Below are 21,448 nucleotides of genomic sequence, written 5' to 3' on the forward strand. Positions count from 1 at the left end.
AAATTCTGAGACCACATTATCTGTTCTCCGGTCTAGAGTGTTCACGTCAATAAATGTCTTTGCTAAAAGGCCAATATTCTCCAGCAGTAATCAGTCACTTTGTCACAGATACATTTCTGGCAGGAAATGGGTGCCTTTCTTCACTGGTGTTCAGAGAATTGAGGGCTTCGGGGCATCAATACTACTAACAGATTGCACTTTTATTGAATATCATAGATTTTATCAGGTGTGGGTGCTTTTATAACCCCATTGGTACTAACTGTAACAACTAACTAATTGGAAAAATTGGATTAAATGCAATAATGAATGAATATGGAAGAATCTCAGAATTGATAGTTTTTCCATTACATGAAAATGACTCGGTGAGAAATGGGGCGATGCTTAATCACACTACCTTCTGTCTTTGGTAGTGTTGTAAAGGAGAATTCAAGCAGAAAATATAGAATTTTATATATCATTCAAATTGTCACCATTCCATAAAAAAACAAAAACAAAAAAACATACTTTTGTGAAACCAAACCGATTTGAAGCAAGAGGTAAACATTGGTTTACGCATACTATTGTTTCCAAGCCAACAGAAGACCAGTCTGTTTCTATTGATACCTCCTGTTCTTGAAAACCTTGCGTCTCTGCTGGCAGGTTGCCTGACATGCCTAATTTAACATGCCTTTAATGGCAATTCAGCTGCCTACCATTTTTTTTTCTACATTGAAAAGAGGCTATAATGTTTAAAGTGTCTTTTTTAAATGACAAAAATCTCCATGATGTTGCAGCAATGAAACTAAATGTCGCATTAAGGTTGTAATCATTCGCTTCTTTCTTTTCCCCTATAACTATTAATCTTAGCCAGGGTCATTGTGGTTGAAGTTAAAGATTTAGAGTTAAGTTTTTGTTCGCATTTTGATGTATCGGATTAAAAAACTTTATCAAAGAATAATATCTGAGAAAGAGATATTTGATCAGACGTTCTGTGTAAATGGACAGAATCGATTAGAATAGCTTTGGCAGTAAGTGCATACTTGCACCTCTAGAGTTTATTGCCACACAATGACATTGGGCATTTTTATTTATTTTTCTACAGGTTGAGTACATTTTCACAGACAAGACGGGGACACTGACCCAGAACAACATGGAGTTTATTGAGTGCTGTATAGATGGCTTTCAGTATAAGGACACAGAGGCCATGAGTGAGGTTGATGGGTTCTGCGTGACAGACGGGCCAATGAACAAACTGCATCAGAAGGCTGGGCATGTGAGTTATACGTATTCTTCGTGCCGGGTGTTTAAAGGTTTTTCCCATATTGTTTGAAGCAGCATTTCACACCTTTCAGCACTTCTGCTGCCTGCAAGATGAATTATTGTAATTGCACTGAAAACATGAACAAGCGTTCCCCTGATCTCCTAAGCAACCCCGCTTCCACTGTTCTAGCTATGCATGCCTTATGATTTGTTTCTTACTATAAGGGAAATATATTGTGCAGCTCTGCTTTGGTCAGAGGGGTTGGGCTAATTTTAAGGAAAATAATCTGAATATACTGACAGCCTGAAGGTACTTATTTAGGACAGGGGTGTCCAGTCTATTTCACAAAGGGCCGGTGTGGGTGCATGTTTTCTTTCGAGGGCCACACCTGATTAGATTCAAAGAGGTAGAATTTGGTGTTGCCCTTTGCTTGGGTGGAAAAAATTTTTAGTAGATGTCCATAGATGCTTTTTTTTTTTACAGCTGATTAACCTTGAACCATGCACCACAACTTCGGGAATCTGCTGTGTCTTTGGAATGTGTGAGTCATCCATGCGCTCAGCGCTAAACATGGCCTTTGTTTCTCTTTCTCTCAGGAGAAGGAAGAGCTTTTCCTGCGGGCTCTGTGTCTATGTCACACAGTGCAGGTGAAAGAAGCAGGGCTCGATGAGATTGACTGTGATCAAATAGATGGGCTGGATGCAGAACACTCGCAGCAGGCCGAGCAGACAGGATACATCGCATCCTCCCCCGATGAGGTCGCTTTGGTTAAAGGGGCTATGAAGTAAGTCAGTGCTGTTCCCCCTCATTCATGGATCATTGGCATTGATTGTACCAGTGCAATAACACTTTTGTCTCTTGTTTAGACATGGGTTCACCTTCATGGGTTTGGACAGTAAAACGATGAAGATAAGAAACAGGCAAAATGACATAGAAGAGTAAGTGCTGCTTCTTCCATCTTCCTTAAAGTGCTACCGTGCTGTAGTAATAATGTTGTCGTAATGACTGCTTGGATCATTCATTCAGACAGGACCTGTTTTACTTATTTTACAAATATTATTTATATCAGGTTTTATGAGTTAAAAGCTTTCTTAAGTTCTTACATTTCTTAAATTCGCAATGACTTATTCAGTTATTTATCTGAAAGCAAATTACATAGTAACTACCATATATTATTTACCAAACATCATTAACTAATAGAAAATGTAGTACTTTATATTCATGTCCATGTGAGTTTGAACTTGTTTGGGAGGATCCTGGGAGAATCAGTTAAATTCCGCAAACACATTCTTTCCTTGAACTCTTGAACCCTGCTCAGTTTACCATAAATTTGCCTGAGAGCTGTACCATTCTGTTGAGATAATTCCCCCCTAAATTTATCTATATATCTCTATTATCTTTCTAAATACATGAAATAAATGCTGATGTATTTACTAAGGGTCTCTTCTGTGGACCAAATCTGTTGTTCTTATTTATTTTTATTAGGTCATTTACACATTGTATGACTTTGTGTGCATCTTTGTAGACTATTTGAGATGATTGTGTCATTCACACAAATCTACTCTAAATATGATGTGGCAACTATTATCTGATTACAGACTGAACTACTTAAGCCATCAATATCCATATCAATAAAAGTGTGTGTGTGTGTGTGTGTGTGTGTGTGTGTGTGTGTACATACATATGTATGTATTAATTTATGTATGTGTAATATATATATATATATATATATATATATATATATATATATATATATATATATATATAATGTGTGTGTGTGTGTATACTTATAATTACTGCTGTGGGAACACACACACTGAGAGAATATGACGGGTAGTTCAAGGTCTTTGCTTTTGTTGAATCGTACAGATACGAGTTGCTTCACGTGCTCAACTTTGACCCTGTGCGGCGGCGAATGAGTGTCATAGTCAGGACCCAGATGGGTAAGTTAATGTGTGGCTAAGTATTTCCTTACATTTTGAACTTTAAACCAGTTAAAGTCTGAGGAACTCCTTGTTCTTTGTGTCTGTGTATTCAGGTGAGACACTGCTTTTTTGCAAAGGGGCAGATTCCTCTATCTTTCCCAGAGTTAGGCCGGAAGAAGTGGACCGAATCCGCATGCACGTTGAGCGCAACGCTACGGTAACCCTTTCTCTCATGTTTTCCAATGTATTCTACACTAAGGGTCATCTGTACAACATCAAGTCACTCACAGTGGGTTTATATGCGTGTGTGTGTTTGAGCAGGAAGGTTATAGGACCCTGTGTGTGGCGTATAAGCTGCTAAGCCCAGAGGAGTATGCTACAGCAGACGAAAATCTAAGGGAAGCCCGACTGGCTCTGCAGGATCGTGAGGAGAAACTCATGGCTGTGTACAACCAGGTGGAGACAGACATGAGTCTGATCGGAGCTACAGCAGTAGAGGACAGGTCAGTGTCCCAAGATGCATTGCAGCGAAGGACAGGTCAGTGTCCTAAAGTGCATAGCAAGCTGTTAATAGTACACTAGGGTAGACTCTGCCCTATCAGTTCTCCACAAAACAGTCATCTTTTAACAGTGTTTAGGAACTTCAGGCTTTCCCATGCCCTCCACCAATCACGTCAAATGTATACATATAGAAACCTTTTTATGCGCATGTATATAGGCAGCAGTTTTTTTTTTGTTTGTTTTTTGATCAACAAATAAAAGTCTAGCGTATATCTCTTAGTACTTAAAAATAAATAAATAAATAAATAAATCTATAGAAGTAGCTAATGCAGTCTGTACCTGTAAAAAAAAAAAAAACATACACCTCTTCCACTGTATTTTCAGCCACATGTGAATTTGCAAACCCAATTTTAGTTTTTCATTCGCAAATATTTCCTCCTTGTTGTCTCTCAGATTGCAGGAAGAGGCTGCTGAGACCATGGAAGCCTTACATGGAGCTGGAATGAAAGTGTGGGTTCTTACTGGAGACAAAATGGAGACGGCCAAGTCCACATGCTATGCTTGCCGCCTGTTCCGGAGTGGCACAGAGCTGCTGGAGCTGACGGTGCGAACGCTGGAGGAAGGAGGGAGGAGGCGTGAGGAAAGACTCCATGAGCTCCTTCTGGACTACCACAAGAGGGCAGTGCAGGACGCAGCACCCATCAAAGCTGGAATCACCAGGTCTGCAGTCTCGATAAAGACATATCTGTTTGGATTAACTACAACACAAAAAAACACAAGCTAAAGATTTAGGCTATTAATCTAAATCCCAATCGCTGACCTCTAGCTTTTTAATTTATGGAAAGCTGAGCTGGAAAAACTTCAGACTATAAAATATCTGCACAGATCATCTGTAAGTATTATGTTCCACTGGCTGTAGTCTAACAATGGCTTGGCACAATGTATGGTGCATAGTCAAATGTAAAATAGTAAAAAAAAAATATATATATATTTTAATGTACCTTTCTGATTCAATTCATATTTATTTGTATAGCGCTTTTAACAATGAACATTGTCTCAAAGCAGCTTTACACAGATAATGCAGTGCTAAGGAATTAATAAGGATGTTCTTTATAAGTGTAAGTTTGTCCTTAATGAGCATGCCGGTGGCGACTGTGACGAGGCAAAACTCACCAAAAACGGATCAATAATTAATGATTACACCTATATACTGTATATATCTCCTGTTATGTGAACACATTTATCACTACTTAGACATAAAAGATATAATTAAAAAGCTACTTAAACAAAACCAACTTAGGTCAATTTCTTCTTCTTCTTCTTTCGGCTGCTACCGTTAGTGGTCGCGCCACAACGGATCATCCGTCTCCACACTACTCTGTTCACTACATCTGCCTTTTTCAAACCAGCTACCTGCATCACATCCATAAACCACGTCCTTGGCCTTCCTCTTTTTCTCCTGCCTGGTGGCTCCATCCTCAGCATTCTCCTACCGATATAACCCATGTCCCTTCTCTGCACATGTCCAAACCATCTAAATCAGCCCTCTCTCACTCGCACCAAAACGTCCTACATGCGCTGTCGTTCTAATAAACTAATTTCTAATTCTGTCCATCCTCGTCACTCCGAATGAAAATCACAACATACAAACTCTAAACCATACAACATCGCAGATCTCACCACAGTCCTGTAAACATTACCTTTCACTCTTGCAGATAATCTTCTATCACAAATCACTCCTGTCACTCTTCTCCACCCACTCCACCCTGCCTGCACTCTTTTCTTCACTTCTCTAACATTCTCTCCATTACTTTGCACTGTTGACCCAAGGTACTTAAACTCATCCACCTTCTCCACCTCTTCTCCCTGCAACCGCACCACTCCACTGCCCTCCCTCACGTACCTCCACCTCTTCAGGCTCTTCTAAACCTGCTCCCTACTCTCGCCACTAATCACAATATTATTCGCAAACATCATAGTCCAGGGAGGTTCCTGTCTGACTTCATCTATCAACCAATCCATCACCACTGCAAACAGGGAAAGGCTCAGAGCCGATCCTTGATGCAGTCCAACCTCCACCTTGAACCAGTCTGTCGTTCCTACTTCACACTTCACTGCTGTCACACTGTCCTCATACATGTCCTGCACCACCCTCACATACTTCTCTGACACACCTGACTTCCTCATACAATACCACAACTCCTCTCTCTGCACCCTGTCGTACACATTCTCTAGATCCACAAACACACAATGCAACTCCTTCTAATCTTCCTCAGCATGGAAACATACTTGTTCTCACAGATTCGTACTCACAACTACAACTGCTTAAAATAAAGGTGTAATGATCAGAAAGGTATTGCAGTGTCATAATAAAAAAGCTCTGTTTTGTTGCGATAAAATTAATTCATTACACTTTTCTGAAGGATTTGTGTATCCATGCACATGCAGTGCTGGAGCATTACTGTTCCAGATGTTGTATTTTTTTTTTATAAAGGGTGTAATATTAAATCTTTCTTGTGTGTGTCTTGTCAGGAGCTGGTCCACAGTGAATCAGGAATATGGCTTCATCATAGATGGAGCCACGCTGTCTTTAGTAATGAACAATTCTCCTGATACAAACTCCAGTCGCTACAAGAGTCTCTTCCTGCAGATCTGCCAGAACTGCACAGCTGTGCTCTGCTGCCGCATGGCACCACTGCAGAAGGCGCAGGTCTGACATGTAGCACATTCACACATGCAAAGAGGACACACAGTGTCTCAGTAATAAGAATGCTGATCCTGCTGTATGATTTCTTTGCAGATAGTGAGAATGGTAAAGAATTCTAAAGGCTCTCCCATCACCCTGTCCATTGGGGATGGTGCCAATGATGTCAGCATGATCCTGGAGGCTCATGTGGGCATCGGTAAGTACTATGAATGATTTTGTCAAGGAGTGGCAGACTTCCTTAAATATATTATTTAAAAGTAATGAAGACATTAAGACTTTGGGCCATGATGAAAATGTTTTCATTCATTCCTTTATTCATATTATCATTCTAGTGTATCAGAGCAAGATTTATGACACATCAGGACCAAATGTTCGCTTGCTGCATAATATATCCCACCCACTATCAGGTTCCATGATGATGAAATAATCAGTGTCGATAAATTGCTATTTTGCTAAATGATTTACTGCAATTTGCTACATTATTGACAAATTACAATATACTCCTGTGTAGGCTAAGTCATGTCTCAATATTTTATATACATATATATTTTAGAGCTATTTTAATTTAAAACACAATTACGATCATTAAATTGTTACACTCTATTAAGAAAATTCCGTTTTATTTATTCAACATGTACACGAATACCCTATAATGCATATATATCCATTAAAAATACATTTTTCTTATAGATATTAGTGCATTCGGGCAAGCTGCATGCCAACGGTGCTGACATTTAGTACAGCAGGATTTAAACATTGCATTATTTGTCACTCTGCTTGTCTGTGTTTACTACAATTTTTTTTTTTTACTTCTGGTAAATGTTGGTGGCGTTGAAATCATATTTAGCACCTGACTGCAATATTTCCTAATGAAATGTGTGTGTTTTGAGGAGTTGTTTTGTCATTAGTATAGAGGCTTCTGTATAAGTTAATGTAATGCTACCTTGTTTTCCTTGCAGGTATAAAGGGTAAAGAGGGAAGGCAGGCAGTCAGGAACAGTGACTATGCCATCCCTAAACTGAAACACCTAAAGAAGCTATTGCTTGTGCACGGCCACCTCTACTACGTCCGCATCGCTCACCTCGTGCAGTACTTCTTCTACAAGGTACACAAAAGAAAATGTCAGCTATTAGCATAACACTCTCTGTTTTATTGTTTTGTCCTGAGCAAATGTTTATATTTATATATTTTGTTTTTGTGTCCTCAGAACCTCTGTTTCATTTTACCTCAGTTCCTGTACCAGTTCTTCTGTGGTTGCTCACAACAGGTGGGCATTCTGAGTAAAACCACTTCCTGTCTTTACTTCCCCTTTGTTATTTCCTTCCTCTCCCTGACCCTCAGTGAGTGTGGTGTGATGTTTCTAACATTTATGTACTATCAGGAGAGAAATACTTTGTCTTTTCTTTGATGTGTTCTTACCAGGCTTCAATAAATAGATTAAGCCTGTCAGCAATTCTAACAGAAGATCATACGTTTGTCATGACTGCCAAAGTTAATGTTGAGGCACTAAATATAACACCACACAAGCACACCCCACATTTTCGCTGCCATTTTCTAGTTTGATCCTTTGACTCATCCATAATAATAGGATTGAATAACTGCAAATGGAAGCTGCATTCGCAGGCACTGACTGCAATGGAAATAAGAGACATTACGCTGCAGCCTACAGAGAGTTTAATGGATGTGAAAAACAGCATGCTGTAGAGTTGTCTTTCTTTGTTCAGGGTTATATGTGTGTGAGTGCATTTGTGCGTTTTCCTTTGTGTTTTATTAACCCCGGGTGCCATACCACTGCCATCCCTGCCCTCTCCAGCCCCTGTATGATGCAGCGTATTTGACGATGTACAACATCTGCTTTACCTCTATGCCTATCCTGGCATACAGTCTGCTAGAGCAGCACATAGCCATTGAGGTCCTGCTACATGATGCCACTCTTTACAAGTAAGACACGTTGTTTGCTTTTTTTCTATTGTCACAATAAAAATTGTTTTTTAATTGTTGTGGTATAGGGTTGCACAATAATGAACAAAAATCCGACATGCTATTTGATAATGCAATAAATCAATCAATAAATCAAACACATCACTCAACTGTACAATGACGTGTGGAATAAGCGCTAGACCTCAACCTCACTGTACACCTTTTGAATGAATTGGAACGTCGAATGTGAGCCAGGCCTCCTCATCTGATACCAGTGGGTGATCATCTTTCGGTAGAGTCATGTTGCTAATGCTCTCGTGGCTGAATCATCACAAATCCCCACAGCCATGTTTGCAATCTAGGAGAAAAGGATTAAAAAAGTTGAGGTTGTTGTGATGGAAAAGCATGGACCAACTGCATATTAATTGCGATGGGATAATCAACAAATAGGAAATAGGTCATAAGAATGATTGCTCTTAGTGTATATTCAGTCTGTTTGTACAGATTGCAGAAAGATTTCTAGCTGTGATAATTGTTAATTTGTAATGTTTTTAAGTTAACAGTATGGGTACCAGCTTCATTCTGGACACATGAGCTCACAATTTGTAATTTGTATTTTTTATAAATATAAATATAGTAAAATAGGCATATGCAGTTTTAATTAGCACTCAGACTATTGGAAAAAGATTTTTCAATTCAAGTTGATTTCTATAGGATCAGCTGAACATGGAAGGTTGCATCCCTGAAAGCTTTTTAAAGCTAATTTACTAAATCACCAGGCTGATTTGATTGAGGATGGAGGAGAGCATATGGAGTTGATCTGCTCTCTCTCACACATCTTACCAGCCTCTTCAGGCATGTCAACTAAAGTTCTTAAGGAACTGGCATGTGCAGTACAATTACTTAATTCACAGTTCATGTAATAAATCGCACATAACATTTTTATAAGGCTTTTCACAATGAACTCTCAAAGCCTGCAGTGACTGTGGCATGGAAGAAAAAAAAAAAACCTGAACTTGTACCTTGTGTACATTAATGTATTGTACTAATGTACATTAATCATGTTTCATGAAGAAGAATTGGTAAATGGATCAGCTGAACATGGGAGGTGGTAGCTCAGTGGTTCAGGCATTGGACTTTGGATCGGAAAGTTCAAATCTCACCACCACCAAGCTGCCACTGCTGGGCCCTTGAGCAAGACCCTTAACCCTCCCCTGCTCAGTTGTAAGTTGCTTTGCATAAGGGCATCTGCCAAATGCCATAAATGTAGACATGTGGTCATGTTTTCTGACTAAAGCTCACTTTACCTGGATAGAGATTATCATTTTATTTTTTAAATAAAATATCTGAATTGTGTGTACCTGAAACATGCCTTAGTTCAAGGCCCATCTATCCATGTCTAGCAAAATGAATCGAGTAACTCTCTAGTTTCATCTGGCGTCTGAATAACAAGCTGCTCTTCAGTTTGCTCTCGTCTGGTCTGAATGATCTAATTATGAACATTTTCGATGCATTAGCGTAACATCATCTTCCTGGATTAGGAGAATGTTTTGGAGTAGCTCATGTTCTGGGTTGGTAGTATAACGTTGTGGTTCTTTAAATTGAGTTCTTCAATTTTTTTTTTTTTTGTAGGGATATAGCCAAGAATGCTATGTTACGGTGGGCTCCATTCCTCTGCTGGACCATGCTGGGGCTTTTCCAGGGGCTTCTCTTCTTTTTTGGTGTCAAATATTTGTACACCAACCCAGCACTACAGGACAACGGCCAGGTCAGTGTCATTTCTGGCTACTCTTTGACAGTCCTTTAAGCTGTTTTGTGGCAATGCCATACTTGTCGTATCCTCACTTTTCTTTGCTTTTCTTCCAGGTGTTTGGAAATTGGTCCTATGGAACAACAGTTTTTACAGTCCTTGTTTTTACTGTCACACTAAAGGTTAGCAGTGGAAACAAGTTAATTTCTTCTACACTATTTGTGCCATATTAGATTTTTCTGTTTACTTGACTGGTTTTCTACTTTTTTGTTTCTCTCTTTCAGCTGGCCTTGGACACACGGCATTGGACATGGATTAACCACTTTGTGATGTGGGGCTCACTGGCCTTCTATGTGTTTTTCAGCTTCTTCTGGGGAGGCATAATATGGTGAGTGAATGTGGAAAGCAGTATATAATGAATGGCATATAGAACAATGCTTATTCAACCATGACTCCTGAGTAGCTCCCACATGACTGACCACTTTTTATTTCTCCTAGGCCATTCCTGAAGCAGCAACGGATGTACTTTGTTTTCGCTAACGTGCTTAGCTCGGTATCCGCCTGGCTGGTCATCATCCTCCTCATCCTCCTTAGTCTCATTCCACAGATCCTGTTCGCGGTCTTGCGTAAACCCAGAGGCCCCCGCTCTCAACAGGTACTTCACTCTTTCTTGCCATCTGTCTTTCATAACTTGTCAAATACATTCTATTTGCTTATTTTCCAGACTGTATTCTTTGTCTTCATCTGCAATTTTTTTCTATAATTTTTTTGTTTGTTTGTTTTCCTCTTGATTGCACAAGACAACATCCCAAAATCGTTCCAACAAATAAAGTGCAACGAGTCACTCTGTAATCAGGAAAAACTCATGATTTGACATACCTTAATCCATCTAATGAATTCAGACCACTGCCTGAAAGCTTTTTAAAGCTAATAAGCTAAATCACCAGGCTGATTTGATTGAGGATGAAGGAGAGCATATGGAGTTGATCTGCTCTCTCTCACACGTCTTACCAGCCTCTTTAGGCATATCAACTAAAGTTCTTGAGAACTGGCATGTGCAGTACAATTACTTTATTCACAGTCGATGTAATAAACCGCACATCACAAAATTTGATTATATACAGAGATGCTCAGTCAGAGTTCTAAAACATTACACTGTTGTACTCTACTAAGTGACAGCATAATTTAACACTACTCGTATTAAATTGTAATACAGCATAAACTTCATAATGCCAATGTGTTTTATACAATGTGTTGTATATTCTTTATGTATATTTATGTATATTCTTAAAATAAAATAATAATAGCAAGGAAAATAATAGCAAGGAAAATAATAGCAACATTGTGTGCTGATGTGTTACTATTTTCAAATTGGCATTAAACCCTGAAGAGTTTCATCGTCACAGCAATTAGTCAGAGATTATTTGATCTTAATGAACATGTCGTGCTTTTTCTTCATTTGCATTTAACACTTTGGATTGTTGCAGAACAAGTCAGTTCTGTGCTACCACTTATACAGCATTAGATCAGCTGTAAATGCTTTCTGTCTCCCTTTATGCCAATAAGGCAAAAAAAAAAAAACTTGTCATGTTACAAGGAAACAAGAAATTGGAAAACCTGCTGACACCCGAGACTTTTTTTTATAATATTAAATAAACCTTTTTTTTTTATTTATTTTACTGAAAGTGTTACTAATGCACTATATTGACGAAGGTTTGTGGACACCTAACTATTAGATTGTGCCATTTTTCTGGGAAAATGTCCCACTAGATTTTGGAGTATGTTTGTGGAGATGTGTGCTCATTCAGCTACAAGGGCACGAGTAAAGTCAGGCACTTGTTTAGAGGGAGGAGGCCTGGGGTCCAGCCAGCTTTTTTAATTCATCCCATAGATTCCTTTGATCCCATATTTAAAAATGTTCTCGGGTATAGCAGGCATCTTAAGATCTTTTACTCCAAACCACTGAAACAGTATCTTCATGGAGCTTGCTTTGTGCTAAGGTGCATTGTCCTGCAGGAACAGGTTTGGGTTTCCTAGCCCAAGTGACTTCTAAAGACATAAAGCTCCAACTTTGTGTTAACAGTTTGAGGAAGAGTGCAAAGGTCAAGTGTCCTGATCCTTTTGTCCATATAGTGCATGGTTATTAGCTTAAGATTGTGTCATATTCTTTAGCACATTCTACTTTAAAAGCAATAATATATTAGGACAAGCACATTATGACAAACCTGTGATTTGATAATCAGGTGTGTGCTGCTATAGAAAATTAATTGACGAGAAAATTCTGCAGCTTTGTGATAAAAGCCTGAATATAAGATATGGAAGTAGTAAGAGTCAGGATAACTGCACAGATGCCAGGCTTTTCTTCTTTTATATACAATAAATGGTGCCCCAATTTGATTAATTCTTTTTTATTTATGTTTCTTTTTTTTTTTTATTGCTCAGTCACATTTCATATGCTTTCAGATTCTTGGGATATTATTTTACCTCATAATTTGAATTCATTTGAATGAATATGCAAATCTCATAAATTATATTTTACAGGTTTCTTATGGAGGACGGTGATAAATGTATTGGAAACTGTAGGCTTGATCTGGCCGTCTTTTTACTTCCTGTATAATATCCGTTTTCCCCAAACATGCTTTCAGTTGCCTGCCTTTGGCCCTTTTGTTTGTTTTTTTAACCTCTATCCTTTTACCCCCACCTTTTTTTTCTTTCCCTCTCTTTTTTTCTCTCTATTTGTTTTTGTTGTCACATTTCCCTTTAATTTGATCTCTCTATTTCTCTCTGACTCTTTTTTTCTTCTCTCTCTCTCCTTTCCTCCTTTGTGTTTGGGTGCTATAGAAGAAGCAGCGGCTTCCTTCCTCTGGGACTTCCACTATCTTCATGCTGTCGCAGACTGCCAGCACTCACAGCTTTTCCTGGAGTGACTGAGGTCTCTTTGACCCTCTCTTCTTTGTCTTCATGTTCGTTTCTTCCCCTTGTGTTCTGCCCGCCTTCTCTCCATACGTATCTTTTCCCCCATTTGTTGGGGTGTGTAGTCCAGAGTCTCTTGGGTTGGTGTTTGATGCTCAAGGTTTTTTTTTAAGCGTGAATGCATTGGTTTGTGGGTGTGTAGACCCCTCTGTGATAAATGGGATGGACGTCTTTTTGGTTAGCGTGTGCTCGCCAGTGTGTGCGTGTTTCTGAGGTTTTTTTTTAGCCGCCTTTTCCCCAGTCACCTGCTTTGTCTGTGCATGCCCAATCAGGTGAATGCAGCACGCATATATGCACAGATTATACCTGCATGCGTGCTGAGCCAAGACTTCACTGTTACATATACACAGCTACTGCGGGTATCATCACGAGTGCGTCCACTGAAAATTATGTTTTTGCATATTTTTGTGTCTATACAAGTAAAACCCACTCTGGTCTTTAACACAAATTGCTTTATTGAGGTGGTATAACTTACATGACTTGCATAATGAACAGGCCAGACTGTGGTGTGATTTGAATTCTTCGTTATTACACATCAAGCTAAAGCCTTTATTTGCTGCTTCTGACAGAGGGCAGAGTAACATTTTCAAAGGAGAATCTCTTTATATATATATATATATATATATATATATATATAATAAAAACCCTAAAAATATACAATTTAAATAAATTAAATTAATTGAAAACCTTTTTAATTATTCGAATCATTTAAATAAATAAATAAATAAATATATATATATATATATATATATATATATATATATATATATATATATATATATATACATACATACATACATACATACATACATACAATAAATATCATCGATTAATTTTGATGATTATGGCTTACAGCTGATGAAAACCCAAAATCTCTGAAAATTTTAATATTGGGAAAAAGTTTAATATTACAGACTCATGGTATCACACTCAAATCAGCAAATTAACTCAAAAATTCAGCAAAGGTTTTCTGAGTCTTTAAATTATGTCTCAGTCTGGTTCAGGCTACACAATCATGGGGGGAAGACTTCTGACTTGACAGTTGTCCGACAGTTATAAAGGTTTTTGTTAATCAGACTTCTAAGAACGATAGCATTGTCATCTGTTTAGTGTGTGTGTGTTGGTTTGCAAGCACATATACCATTCTATCCATAGTGTCCTAAGTGTCTCACACACTCCCCACCCTTTCAGAAGAAGTCTGCTCGCTCGGGTACAGGGAGCAGCCAGTCTTCACGATCTTCAGCCCGGCCTCTGCTCATGAGAACCTTTTCAGACGAGTCCAATACTGTCATATGATCAGGTACCAGACCTACCAATCACAGCCCTTTTAGTTGCCCTAAGCTAACACAGGGCTTTTCTAGTCTAAGTCATCAGTACAGGTCATAGTGTACATTGTAAAAGTCAGTAAAGAAAGGGTTAGTGTTAAAGTGAGATATAAGGAATACAATTATTGGCAGGATAAAAAGAATGTTCCTTTCAACTCTGTAGAGAAATCCCCCTCTCGAAAAGCTCTTGCATGCTCTCTTAGAAAAATTCCCTGTGATTGGGTATTTAACTAATGTGTGATTTTTAACTGACTAAACCCTCTTCCGTTCTGTTGGTCTGGGAATCATTTGTGTGGTCAGGGTTTGTGTGTGTTTGGGTGTCTATATGTGTGTGGGTGTTTTGTGTCATTCATATCTGTGCATAATTAGCAGATTCGTCTGCATCAGTGGTCTTGTATATAATATGACTGTTTTTAAATGTGTGTTGGAATTTGCGTTTTTTTTGTTTTGTTTAGTTTTATCCGTTTGCATGCGTCGTCATTGCAATTCCTAACCTGCCTAAACCCGGTCAGTATGTTGTGTATTTGGTTGCAGAAACTTGGCCTTTTAATGTAAACCTTGCACCCTGCATATGTGCTGTACATGTGCTTTTGCCTGCTGTGAATGTGTGCATGGTGATTGAGTCAGCTATCAAAGCGATTGTATGCATGGCTCACTCACCAGCATTAAACTGGTTTCTCTGTTCTTCTCAGCTGTCAGAGGACCCCCTCCTTCATACAGCCAGGTAAAGTGATGCCATCGGTAATTGATGGCAATGATGCCAGTGGTCTGCTCTCAGCAGGTCTATGTATGTTGTGCTCATTTGTGTTTTTGTCTCAAAATGAAACGGGGACAAAAGTGAAACATCCGTTTATTACAGTAATAAATGATATTTCTTTACTCTCTTCTCACACACGAATACATGCTGCTTTTCGTTACATTTTGAAACAACTGCAACAGAAATGAACACGATGTACAAAGATTTGAGCACCACTGCCAACCAAATCAAATCAAAACTCGAAATCCAACTATACTCGAATCACTTCCAATCTTAACAAACTCAAGATTTTCAATGATTAAACTTATTTGGTTTTGGTTTTTTGATACTTTATTTAAGCAAGATGTGTTTGTATTATATCTGGTAGGTCATTTGGTTTGTTAATATTAATCGCAGTGAATTTTCTTTCACTTCAAATTAAGCTTCAATTTTAAAAATGTGATCACAGTGACTGTTACATGGCTGTTGGTGCCAGATGGGATGTTCTGAGTATTTCATAAACTGGCATTTGTATGCAAAAGAAAAACAACAAAAGAAAACAAAAACAAACACTGTAGCATTCTCACAGAATGCTGCAATTCAGAAAAACATCCAGTAAGTGGCAGTTATCTGCGCATGAACACATTGTTAAAGAGAAAGGTCATAGGAGAACGCCAAAAAACGCACATTGATGTGCTAGTGTTGCAGAAGACTACATCCAAACCAGTTGAAGACTGTAAAAACATCAAGGCTTTTTCCAATCTTCAACTGTACAGTTTGGGTGAGTTCACTGTAGTCCTCTTGTGTCCACTGTAGCTTGAGATTCCTGCTCTGGAATCCTGATGTGGTTTTCGGCTGTTGTATTTCATCTTCGTCAAGGTTAGATGTGCTGTGCTTAATAATATGCTATTCTGCTCACCACAGTTATCAGAGTTACTTGACCATCCCTTTGAGCTTGAACCAGTCTGGCTATTCTCTTGTAACCTCTTTTTTTTTTTTCTTTTACCTCTTACTGTTTTGCATGGAAATCCCAGACATCCCAGAAAGTCACTGTAAGATCACGTTTGTGCGAACGAAGTTGGTGGTGGTTCAGCTCGGAGACCCGTGCTCTTCTTAGGAACGATCATTTCACTGTTTGTATTTCTGTTCTTACTACAGATCACCACCATCACCACATTGTCCTACAAGGCTCTGAAAGAACTCAACTGAAGGACATGGAAAAGCCTGGAAGGAAAGGAAACACCCCCCCACACACACACACCACCACCACCTCCTGAGCTGTACTGGCTACCTGTCCCTCCTGCCTGGTCAAAACAGGACAAGAAAATGGAAGCAACCAAATGAAAATAAATCAAACCAACAAAGCCTTTTCATCCCAGGCCTGGATCCAGCAGTCATATGGCCCTCTGTCCTCTTTGTCCTTTACTCTTTATAGTATGACTTCACATATGCACACTGTGTCGCTGGTCTTCACAGCATGTGCCACTTTTCGTCCATGATGTTTCATGACCCATTCAGCACTTCTTGCTTGAGCATTAGAGAGGAGGATTAGCAGGATTGTGGGCATTCTCGAACATGCTGTAGTGATGGCATTGACCTTACTGGTTTACAAAGCTGCCTTTCAACAACATGCTGTCTGTCCACTTGTGCAAAGCGAAAGGTGTGCATGTGTTTTCCTATCGCGTGTGAGTGTGTGTGGTCAAGAGGTATATTCTAAAATTGGGTGCCAACATTTCTTTCCTCCTCTATAATACATTTGAGTGCAGATCATAGTGTCTAATAATGCAGGGATCACTCGAGATATCGGATTATGGATTTGTTAATAAGTAGATATGTATTTCTGTCTGTGTTTGCTGGAAACCAAAAAAAGTCTTCTGGAGTGCCTGCTCTGCATAACCAGTCCTGCACGTGTAATGGTGTGTGTTTTGTGTGTGAGAGACTAAACTATACTTCAACACACAGTGTGTGGAGCACGGGTTCATTGTGTTCTCTTTGTATTGGCATGGGGTCAGGTTTTACTCTTCATTGTGTAGTTTTTTTTGTTTTTGTTTTTGTTTTTTTCTGTATTCGTCATGAGCATAGCATTTATTTTATTTCTCTTCTTCCTAGTTTGCGCTTCTTCATACATTCCATCGCTGTGTGCCATAATTTCCAATCACTTTTCTCAGTTATTCCTGATTTGTATTTGTATTTTTCTCTGTCTACTGTATGAATCAATTTGACATATTTATTTAAATAACTTTGTCACACAGGTTATATTTTTATGACGTGTATCTTTTTATCATGAAGAACAGTACGTTTAGATCCGTGTAATCCCACATGCCGGGCTCAGTGGATGTTCAAGAGCAGGGATAGCTGTTAGATCAGCACTTCACACATCACCCGGTGGGTTTAGAGTTGGAACAGTGCTCGCGGTCACATCTCAGTAAGCCCTTTAAAGAAAGCTGAATGATTATTTTACGTTTTCATGTATTTGCTAGTAGCCCAAAGTGGGCGTAAAGAACCAATTTTTCAGCATGATTATAATTTTTATAATTTTTTTCATTAAAGAAATAAATAAAGGTCATGTTTTGAAATCATTCAGATCTGGAATGCACCGTGCCCTGTTACCGTTACAGCGTAACTCGATTCAAACCAGCTTTATGTGCATTACTGTGAGAGCAGTGGCAATTGTTAGACCTCTGACTGTGTCATGATGCCAAGCATCTTAAGTCCAGATTTTAGTTCACCGACAAGCACTTTCTGATTCTGTCATCAATTGCTATTTTGAGAAAAGAAATCTACATAACAAAAAAGCTCTATAATGTATTTTTTTATTTCATTTGTTTGAAAGATTTATTTGAAGATGTCTGGGTTATACAGCCATTTAGCAGTGACATTCTGAGTCTTATTTGTCTGTGTGTAGAGCTCAGAATGGGGATGGGTGAATGGGGACCTGCTTGCAATGTTTCAAATACCTTTAAAAGATATCAGAGATGCTATTTTCAAGCTTATTACTGTTTGATTGTCATAATTGCCTGAAAACAAGAAAAAAAAGGTTGACTTTTTACTGCACCCTTTTTCCATTCTAATTTGTAAGAAAATGGGGGAAAAATGTAAAAAAACTAAACAAAAAAAAAAGGTGTAATACTATCTGAGGGTGAAAACTGGGCCAGTTTCAGGATGTGGTGCTGATGGGAGTCCAGCACCAACATAGGCAGCCATGTCCTCTGTGTCAGGACCCTCAGGCTCCCACCCTTCAAGCTGAATGTACCTCTTCAACAATGGTCTGTTCCAAATTATGGGAAAAAAACTTTATATAATAAAACTGTTTTTGAAATCAAAGGTCTTGCTGGCTGAGTTGCTTTAACAGTAAATATAGTTGATCTTTTATTTATTTATTTATTTGTATATTATTTGAATTTATAGTGTTATTTCGTTCATTAAATATGTTGTAATATGTACATATTCCAGGCATCTGGAATTTTTTTTGGTTTACTAGTGGCCTCTATAGGGAATCTCGGCTGTAAAACTGATTTATAAGATGATTTGTTTTAGGTTTCAATGTACATTTATGTTTCTCATGATATTTCATAGTCATAATGACATTTAAATATCAAGAAAACACTCCTTTGAATTTTTTTTTTTTTGTTTTCTTTTTTGGTTGATTTTTCAGACTTCTTACAGTATGGTTGAAAACATGCAAGTGCACATTTAATATCAATCAAACCTGATTATGATGAACGTAAAGGTAAAAGGGGAAAATGGTAATAAATGATAATGACAATTTTAATCAAAGTCTGCAAGGGAAAGGCAGAAAAGTTTTCCCAAAACGCTCTTGTTTCAGATCGGAGTCTGTACCTAGTGTAACTCTAAATAAAGAGAATAGAGCAATCATTACAGGATTATATTTTTTAACAGTTGCATAAAATAAGGCATCCGACTAAGAGGGTACAGAAAACTAATGCTGGATTGTAAAGAAAAGGAAGAAAATATCCTCAAAAATTAAGGTAGAGAAAACTAATAAAGAACAGAAAAGGCAGAGACACAATTACATATTGGCTTTCTGAAAATGTCCTTCAAATGAGCACTAAGGTGAATGATGTGTATTTATCCCTGATGAGCAGCCTGGGTGACTGTGGCAAGGAAAAAGTCTTTAGATGAATGAGGGAGAAACCCATCCTCATTTAGATGATATCAAGGGTGTGATTTATAAATATTTAAACCATACAAAACACTAGAAAATGAGAACTAGTTACCTGATGATGTTTATCAGGTAAAGGGTGGAGGAATTTTGGCTGTTTTGGTCTTCGTCAAAATACGTTCGGTTCTCCAATGTGCAGAGATCGGAGTAGTAATGTGTTTGCCATCAGCCACTATTTGCTAAACTAGTCTCTTGTCTAATAAAACAAGCTGAAAAAGAGACAGAAAGTTGTACTATATACAGTGGGGAAAATAAGTATTTGACACATCAGCATTTTAATCAGTAAGGGGCTTTCTTAAGTGGGCTATTGACACAAAATTTCCACCAGATGTAGCCATCAAGCCAAATATTGAATTTGTACAAAGAAATCAGAACATTTAAGTATACAAGTTGAGTCATAATAAATAAAGTGAAATGACACAGGGAATAAGTATTGAACACATGAAGATAACAAGGAACAAAATGGCATAGAAAACCAGGAGATCACCTGAAATCTGTCAGTATTGTGAGAGAAACCCTGCCCTCTATCAGTACTAATTGATATCAGCTGCTTTAGTTCTAATTAATGGCCTATAAAGGCTTCTCATTACCCAGGAGGAACACAGGAAAGACTTCATGATGGGTAAAAGCAAAGAACTCGTGCAAGATCTTCGTAATCTTATCGTTGAAAAGCATTTTGATAGGAATGGTTATAGGCGCATTTTCAGAATGCTGATTGTTTCTGTGAGCACCTTACTGATAAAAATGCTGATGCGTCAAATACTTATTTTCCCCGCTGTAATCTGGAGACCTGACTTTTGCAATTGTATTACATTAGATTATTTTCTATGGAGCTAAAATGTAGTAAAAAAAAAAAAATAGAGAGAGATGCAGATAAATGAACACCTTTATTGTGTTTAAATAAGTCTGGACACACAAGGTTAAAGCAGCTGAAGAAAGTAACGTGGCACGAGTAATGCTGTATATTGCACCAATTATATAAAAAAAATACTAGTAAATTTCATCTTTCATTCGTTCTTAGGCAGTAGCTGAGGACACTGTAATGGCATTCTTAAACATTTTCAAAGCTTATAAAGTTTTACATTAATGGAATCTTGAACAAAATAAAATAAAAATCCACAAGGTGATAACACCTTCATGCCAGTGAAAATCAGAATCAATTGTGAACAATGGGTTACAATTTTTTTCTCTCATATCCCCTATCCATTAAATAACTCTCCCCATTCATAAAAGCGATACCAGTTGAAGAGCGTGGGACAAACCGGTACCTCTGAAGAGAAAATTTTAATGGCATTATCTGCTTCCATCCACATGCATGAGCTGATCACTGTCCATGAATGGCCATCACACCCACAGATTGACAGCACAACTAAAAGGGGAAAGCAATGTGCAAAATATTTTTTATGTATTTTAATGCTCTAAAACGAAAAAAAAAAAAAATAATTGTCATATAGTGACCAACATTCAGTTCAAATTCGGTGAAAATCAATGGGAACATTTTGGCGGAATAAGAAAAACAAATGAATATCCTGAAAAATATTCTGGCTGCACACCTTTTAACTAAAGTTAGAGCACATTTTGCTGGTAATGCAGCACCCAGTGTTTGTTTGGGTCCAAACATTTTCATTTGACAATTTCATTCCTATGGCTTTTCTCAAGCAGATTTTGAAAGGATTTATCCTGTGTACGGCCCTTTTAATGTCATCCAATAGATTTTTAAAAGGATTTAGATTTAGGCTCTGGCCTGGGCCATTGATCATCTGCTCCTAAAGCAATTTTTTTTGGTTAAACTGGATTTGTGCTTTGGGTTTTTATTTTGCTGGAAAGTGCTCAATCTCTTAACTGTCTAACAGAGACAGTTATTTATTTATTTATTTTTATTAAAAAAAAATTGATTAACATTAAGAGCTACAGTACAAATGTTTCTCTCTGTCATGACTAGGAAACACCTAGTTTTTTATGTTTTTTCACATAATTTATTGGAATGACGATTACCATGACCAAACAAATATATAAATGTACAGACGTTGCACTTTTTCGAAAAATCCTCTATTCGCATAATTAGCAGCTTTACACACCCTGGCCTTTAGGACATTTTGTTTCCTCAAACATTCAGCTGAAATACTTGTTTACCATGCCTCTTGTCAAACTTGCCACTAGTTCTTCACTAGTATTAGAAATTTCCTTC

The 21,448-nt window shown here is 38.0% G+C and overlaps 1 protein-coding gene across 7 annotated transcripts in view; it reads left to right on the plus strand.

Annotated features, from left to right (window-relative positions):
* Window positions 1–18,401, plus strand: part of atp11c (ATPase phospholipid transporting 11C) — a 61,380-nt gene extending 42,979 nt beyond the window's left edge. The window contains exons 13-31 of one of the 7 annotated variants that reach the window (XM_046849124.1): window positions 1,082–1,252; window positions 1,837–2,024; window positions 2,107–2,178; window positions 3,110–3,183; window positions 3,279–3,382; window positions 3,487–3,668; window positions 4,120–4,386; window positions 6,199–6,376; window positions 6,467–6,569; window positions 7,333–7,478; window positions 7,581–7,640; window positions 8,187–8,314; window positions 9,926–10,061; window positions 10,160–10,225; window positions 10,328–10,431; window positions 10,542–10,698; window positions 12,885–12,975; window positions 15,034–15,065; window positions 16,236–18,401. In XM_046849124.1, the coding sequence (XP_046705080.1) occupies window positions 1,082–1,252; window positions 1,837–2,024; window positions 2,107–2,178; window positions 3,110–3,183; window positions 3,279–3,382; window positions 3,487–3,668; window positions 4,120–4,386; window positions 6,199–6,376; window positions 6,467–6,569; window positions 7,333–7,478; window positions 7,581–7,640; window positions 8,187–8,314; window positions 9,926–10,061; window positions 10,160–10,225; window positions 10,328–10,431; window positions 10,542–10,698; window positions 12,885–12,974 (2,226 nt within the window). In that variant the 3' untranslated portion in view covers window position 12,975; window positions 15,034–15,065; window positions 16,236–18,401. Of the gene's footprint in view, window positions 1–1,081; window positions 1,253–1,836; window positions 2,025–2,106; window positions 2,179–3,109; window positions 3,184–3,278; window positions 3,383–3,486; window positions 3,669–4,119; window positions 4,387–6,198; window positions 6,377–6,466; window positions 6,570–7,332; window positions 7,479–7,580; window positions 7,641–8,186; window positions 8,315–9,925; window positions 10,062–10,159; window positions 10,226–10,327; window positions 10,432–10,541; window positions 10,699–12,884; window positions 12,976–14,207; window positions 14,317–15,033; window positions 15,066–16,235 lie in introns of all 7 variants that reach the window. The other 6 variants (XM_046849119.1, XM_046849121.1, XM_046849120.1 and 3 more) reach the window with 6 other exon arrangements.
* The last annotated feature ends 3,047 nt before the right edge of the window (window positions 18,402–21,448 follow it).

This window comes from Silurus meridionalis, chromosome 5 (genome assembly GCF_014805685.1).
Source record: "Silurus meridionalis isolate SWU-2019-XX chromosome 5, ASM1480568v1, whole genome shotgun sequence".
NCBI classification, from domain to species: domain Eukaryota; kingdom Metazoa; phylum Chordata; class Actinopteri; order Siluriformes; family Siluridae; genus Silurus; species Silurus meridionalis.